The sequence below is a fragment of the Rhinopithecus bieti genome, unplaced genomic scaffold (genome assembly GCF_001698545.2).
Source record: "Rhinopithecus bieti isolate Rb0 unplaced genomic scaffold, ASM169854v2 scaffold_19621, whole genome shotgun sequence".
NCBI lineage: Eukaryota > Metazoa > Chordata > Mammalia > Primates > Cercopithecidae > Rhinopithecus > Rhinopithecus bieti.
The window spans coordinates 44,414-51,233 of NW_016809458.1; the positions used below are offsets into that span (position 1 = coordinate 44,414).

Sequence of the window (6,820 nt, forward strand, 5' to 3'; positions counted from 1 at the left end):
TGCCACCCGCAGTTTTTCCTGGCTCTACCAATCACCCAAAGTTCTGAATGCAGAGGCCTCAGGGGCCCCCGGAAGACCCTTCAAGCTGACATCCCTGGCCTCGCTGCAGGGGCTTAGCTACCTGTGGAAACCCACGTAGCAAGGGTGACTCAAAGGGTTAACAAGCAGTGGCGTCGCAGAGTGGCGGGGAGTGAAGCCAATAGGGTGTTTAGGCAGGCAGTACGTCTGATGTGGGCGGGAGTGAGCCAAAGTGTGCTAAAGGAAACCAACAGCGGCCTAGGGGTGAAAGGACAGCCAGGGTTAGATGTTCTAAAGAGGCGGGAGCAACCGAGAGAACACGTGAGCATCTGTCCTTTCTACCTGTTCCTCTTTATCTTTAGTGTTCGGTAGCAGCGGGGATAGCCCGGGGCCCGGTGTATGGCCACGGAGTTACAGTGTCCGGACTCAATGCCCTGTCACAACCAGCAAGTAAACTCTGCCTCAACCCCAAGTCCCGAGCAGCTGCGACCTGGCGATCCGATCCTGGACCATGCAGGGGGAAACAGAGCCTCCAGGGCCAAGGTGACTCTCCTCACGGGGCACACCCATTCTAGCCTGCCGGCCGAGCTGGACGCTGGGGCCTGCGTCGGCTCCAGCCTCAACTCAGAGAGCAACGGTGGTAGTGGTGACAGTAGCAGCTATGACGCACCAGCTGGCAACTCCTTCCTAGGGGACTGCGAACTCTCCCGGCAGATCGGGGCGCAGCTTAAGCTGCTGCCTATGAATGATCAGATCCGGGAGCTGCAGACCATCATCCGGGACAAGTAAGCTGAGAGCGGAAGGGGAAAGGGAAGTGGAGGGTCTTGCAGGCTGTGCGTGGGGATTGGAAGTAAAAGGGCTAAGAGATAGTGTTCTTGGCCTTGGCAAACTTTGGAGATTGGGTGAGACCTTTTATTTGGGGTGTGTGTTTGTGTGTGTGTGTGTGGTGTGACTCGAACGCCAACCTTCTCTTTCCAAGTTCCGGTGTTTAACATCACTTTGGGTTGGGAGGAAGACTTTAGGTAGCCTCTGGGCTCTTCCTCTCTCCCAGGGAAGACAACTCCTTGGCCATTCCAGGCAGGTAAACTCCCCTATACTATGTGCCCAGTGCTGGTCCACATGGTAAACCTCTAACCCAGAAATGGTTACTATAGGTTATGCACTACCACCAATCACCTCAGGCTCATAAATAGAAATAAAGCAATTTCAAAGAAATTGTATTCAGGCCCTGACCCTTTAGTATTTGCTACTGCAAACAAGGTCTTTTAGTCCTGGAGTTCAGGTTTACTTGGTCACATGAAAGCTTATCGTCCAACTGTTATCAAGATTTTTCACTCTAAACTCACAGAACATAGTTAATGGATCAAAGGGAGCCTTTTGGCCCCTCCTAATCCCAAAAACCAATGTAACCAGAACTTTATGTTAAAATGTTATTTTGAAATTGCTAAACCTACGTTGTAAATGGGTTTTCTCCAGGGAAATATGTACCGTGATAAACTACAGCTATTTTCTTTATTGGCAGCACTTTAAATCAGCAGCATGTCAAAACACGCCTTTTTCAGTGGCAGGGGTGGGGAGGGCATGCCTTGATCTTTTAAAAATGACTACTGAATGACAGATGCCACTCCCTAAACCAAACTCTAGAAACGTTGTCTTACATTATTGTAATAATACTGTTTCCCTGCTTGCAGTTTTACCTCTCTTCCACATGCACCCATACATTACTGTACAATCAATCTTCATAGCATACATCTTTGATTCAGTAATTGCCCTACTCAGCAACCTTCTTTGGCTTCTCAGAGCCTACCAAATAAAGTCCAGGATCCTTAGCTTGATTGATATTTTTGAGACAGGATCTCTCTCCATTCACCCAGGCTGGAGTGCAGTGGTGAGATCATAGCTCACTGTACCCTCATACTTCTGGGCTCAAGTGATCCTCCTGCCTCAGCCTCCTGAGTAGCTGGGACTATAGGCCATGTCACTGCCCCCGGCTAATTTTTGATTTTTTTGTAGAGATGTAGGTCTTGCTATATTGTCCACGATGGTCTTGAACTCCTGGCCTCAAGTGATCCTCCTGCCTGGGCCTCCTAAAGTGCTGGGATTACAGGTGTGAGCCACCATGCCTGGCCCCCTTACCTTGGGATTAAGGCCCTTATTCATAATTCCCAGGAACAATTCTGAAGCATATCTGTTTCTGCTGTCATCTGGAATTCCCTGTGTCTCCTTTATGCATGTTCAGGATACTTATTCTTCAAGGTGAAACACAGCATTAAATAAATGTTCACCTCTGCCAAGAAGCTTCCCTTTAATCATTATTCCTGGCTTATCTTCCCTTGTCTTTTAATGCAAGATTCACCTTCTATTTCATATATTGTTATTTTGTATAGATCTTATCCTGCCTATGACATCTTAAACTTGAGGGCAGAAATCTTTTAAATTTTTGAATGCCAGTCATGCCTTGCAAATAATAGATGCTCAATGGCTAGAGGTTTTCTTTGTAGCTTTTAAAATTGTATTTATGAAACTATATGATTTTACTCTTTTAAATGAATCAATACTGAAAACTACTGTGGTTATGTTATCTAATAGACAAAATAGTGATTTTAAAAAATAGGAGGCATAGGTTTGGTGTAGTTGTGGTAGGGTAGGGGCAGCCAAAATAAATCTTACATGTACAACAAAGAAAAATAGATGATGATTCTTGTCTCTGTAGAGCAGGAGTTACTAAGCTTGGGTCTTGGACTCCCTCATACCTGTAGATGGGGTTCAGGGCTTTAACAAACCCTCATAAATTATCTGGAAAATTTTACTCATATGAGGATTTGTAATAGTTGTTTTTAAATAACATCTTTATTGAGACATAATTCACAGACCATACAGTTCAAGAATTTAAAGTGTGTAATTCAGGGGTTTTAAGTATGTTCACAGCTGTGCATTCATCACCACAGTTTTAGAACATTTGTCATCACCCCAGCAAGAAAGCCCATGCCCATTAAACAGTCACTCCCCATTTTCACCCAACCCACCCAAAGCCCTAGACAATCATTAATCTACTTTCTATTTCTAATGGTTTGCCCATTCTGCACATTACGTATAAAAGAATGTCTATTCTGGACATTTCATATCATACAATATGTGGTCATTTTGTGACTCATTTCATTTAGCATGTTTTCAAGGTTCATCCATGTGGGATCATTCCTTTTTATGGTTAAATGATACTCCATTGTACGAATATACCACAATTTGTTTATCCATCAGTTGATGAACATTTGGGTGGTTTACCACTCTTTGGCTATTACGAATAATGCTGCTACGAACATTCACATGTGTGCCTTTTTTTTAGAGGGTGAGGATTCCTTAGCTTTTATTAGATTTCATAAAGTGTCACGATAATGTAAAGGTTAAGTTCCATTGTATAGAGCTTGGAGAGGGAATGGCATTTAGCATTCACATATGACAAAATAAATACCTGATTATACTTCATTAGTCAGAAAAACCTGGGTTATGTAGTAAACCTGGGTGTAAGTGGAATCCTTTATTTTTTTTCTCTGAGTTTGGAAGGAGACAGCAGGATCCAGAGGAGTGATTTAGGTAATATGTTTAGCATCTCTGTGCTTCACCTTTATCATCTGTAAAATGAAGATGTTGGTAAATATCACATGGAGCCCCTGGGAGGTTAAGGCAAGATACTGTTCATGAACATTCATTATAAACTGTGAAGAGCTGTTCACATTTAAGGAATTTCAAGCCTCATGTTTGGATTTGTGTATGCTTCTAATTGCATTCATAAGTGCTGTCTTCTTGATTTGTCAGAAGACAGTAAAAGGAATTTAACTCTGTGGAATTCATGTTTTATTTTGAAAATCAATACTGGGATATCATAGATAACTTTTATCTTGTTTTGATATAGTATGGAAAGACCCACTACAATTTTTGGTAATGTATTGATGCTTATTTAGGCTGGGGACATTTTTTTAGTTTTGTTTTTGTTAACCAAATTAGAGGCTTTATATTCCCTTTCTTTATCTTTAAAAAATTGTCATCCTCTCGCACAAGACCTGTTTTAGCCCCTCTAGGATGCGGGTTTAAGGTGCCTATGGTAAGAGGAGCTATATTTACATAGGTCTAGTTATGGAAGGTGCCTTCAGTCATTATAGCCTGTTCTCTTTTGGGCTTATTCTCTTCTCTATTTTGATGTGACCGCATAAATGTGTACTGTGGAGCTGTCTGATAATAGAAGCCACTGGCGTACATATTTTTTCTTTAATTTTTTCTGGTCCTTAGCATCTATCTAGTGAAGGGATTGCTTTGTGAATTGACTTTGGTATGGGGAAATCGGGATTGAGCCAGCAGGACTGCATGTTGTTGTATATATATGTGAAACAGGCAAGATTGAGAACATTGTCACTATTGATTTAAAATGTCTTTTTAAGTTTTGAAATGTGCAATATTTGAAACATAATATGTTGGTTGTATTATTGAATTTCAAGGAAATAAATTTCTCTCTTTCAAAGTACAGTAAACACTGAGTGAGTAGATTATTTGCTCAGCCATACATATGTGGGTTGCTGGTGAACTTGGGATAAGAAAATATTCCTTCATTTATGTTGTTTTGTTGTTGTTGTTGCAATGGATTAAACCACACATCCTTGTCTTTTGCCTTCTTTATATACTAAACCCGGCAAAATCTGAGTAACGTGCTTTTCCTGTGAATATAGTTCATGACCTCATATTTAAGGCAATGCAGTGTATTTAAAAGATCATCCTCCCTGTCCAGTTTTTTATTTTTTATTTTTGTTTCCTCAAACATTAAAGATGTTGTGTGAGCTGTTGAATGCTTCCTGTATATTTGTCCTAGGTGGGGCTTTGGCATGGCCTCAGCAAGCTGCTTGGATAAAAGTTTAGCAATGTTAGAGTATGTCAGTATGTGACATAGGACAAAGAAAGGAGCACATTCAGCCTTGTAACTCTCTTTAGTCACCTGGAGAGGAGAAAATTATCCTTAGGGTGAATGAACATCCTGTGTAACCCTAATGTGAGTGCAATCTGATGTGATTTGAGTTATGTGTTGTCCTTAATCAAAGCTGTGTGCATCAGAATTGCCTGTGGAGTCTCTTTCTCTTTCTCACTCTCTCTCTCACTCTTTTTAAATACAAGTTCCTGACTCCTATCCTTAGCAGTTGTTTGTATAGTCTTGAGTGAAACCTGACCACAGGTAATTGTGCTGTGTTTAGACGGGGCGTTGCCCCTGGGAGAATGGCCAGTCTCCCTTGTGTGCTGATTTGCTAGCCTGCTGATTTGGGCTATAGATAGGGTGATCCAGGAATTCTACACACTAAACAGAACTAGCCTAGAGAGGCTGGCCTAGCATTGCATCAGCACTGGAGGAATCTCCCAACATTTCCTTCCAACTTGCACAAAACCAAAATGCCCACCACAGAAAAATACTGTGACGTGCAAATTGTTTAAAACATGGACATATTTTCGGATTTTACGTGTTTCCCATATGACTCCTCTGACTTTTGGAGCAGGAGGGAGGAAGTCACCACTAAGCTATATGGATCTCTGTTATAATATTTACTGGGCATATCCTGGTATACCTAACTAGACTGGACTCCAAGGAGGCAGAAAGGGGGTCTGACCTGGCACAGTCCCTGACACAAAGGATAATTAATGTAGCAATTGTAATCAGATCAAATAATTTCTCTCATTTTTCTGTCTCATTTTTTTTGCAATAATTTCAACTTTTTTTTAAAGCTTTCAGGTTTCACTTATTTATTTTTTTCCATAAGTTATTGGGGTACAGGGGGTATTTGGTTAGATGAGTAAGTTCTTTAGTGGTGATTTGTGAGATTTTGGTGCACCCATCACCCAAGCAGTATACACTGCATCATATTTGTAGTCTTTTATCCCTTGACCCCCTCCCACCCTTTCCTCCCAAGTTCCTAAAGTCCACTGTATTATTCTTATGTCTTTGCATCCTCATAGCTTAGCTGCCACATACTAGTGAGAACATATGATGTTTCGTTTTCCATTCATGAGTTACATCACTTAGAATAATTGTCTCTAATCTCATCCAGGTCACTGCAAATGATGTTAATTCATTTTTTTAATGGCTGACTAGTATTCCATCGTATATATATACTACAGGTTCTTTATCCACTCATTGACTGATGGGCATTTGGGTTGGTTCCACGTTTTTGCAATTGCAGATTGTGCTGCTATAAACATGTATGCAACTATCTTTTTCGTATAATGACTTCTTTTCCTCTGGGTAGATACCCAGTAGTGGGACTGCTGATCAAATGGTAGTTTTACTTTTAGTTCTTTAAGGAATCTCCACACTGTTTCCATTAGTTGACATTCCCATCATCTGTGTAGAAGTGTTCCCTGCTCACCACATCCATGCCAACATCTACTATTTTTTGATTATGGCCATTCTTTTTTTAAAATTGTTATTATTATTTTATTATACTTTAAGTTCTAGGGTACATGTGCACAACGTGCAGGTTTGTTACATATGTATACATGTGCCATATTGGTGTGCTGCACCCATTAACTCATCATTTACATTAGATTATGGCCATTCTTGCAGGAGTAAGGTGGTATTGCATTGTGGTTTTAATTTGCATCTCTCTGATAATTAGTGATGTTGAGCATTTTTAAATATGTTTGTTGGCCATTTGTATATCTTCTTTTAAGAATTGTCTATTCATGTCTTTAGCCCACTTTTTGATGGGATTGTTTTTTTTTTCTTGCTGATTTGTTTGAGTTCCTTGTAGATTCTGGATATTAGTCCTTT

At 40.8% G+C, this 6,820-nt stretch overlaps 1 protein-coding gene across 1 annotated transcript in view; it reads left to right on the plus strand.

The window, feature by feature from the left end:
• Positions 1–221: 221 nt before the first annotated feature.
• Positions 222–6,820, plus strand: part of UPRT (uracil phosphoribosyltransferase homolog) — a 27,468-nt gene continuing 20,869 nt past the window's right edge. Inside the window, exon 1 of the mRNA XM_017889445.1 lies at positions 222–803. Within this exon, the coding sequence (XP_017744934.1) occupies positions 418–803 (386 nt within the window). The 5' untranslated portion in view covers positions 222–417. The remainder of the gene's footprint in view (positions 804–6,820) is intronic.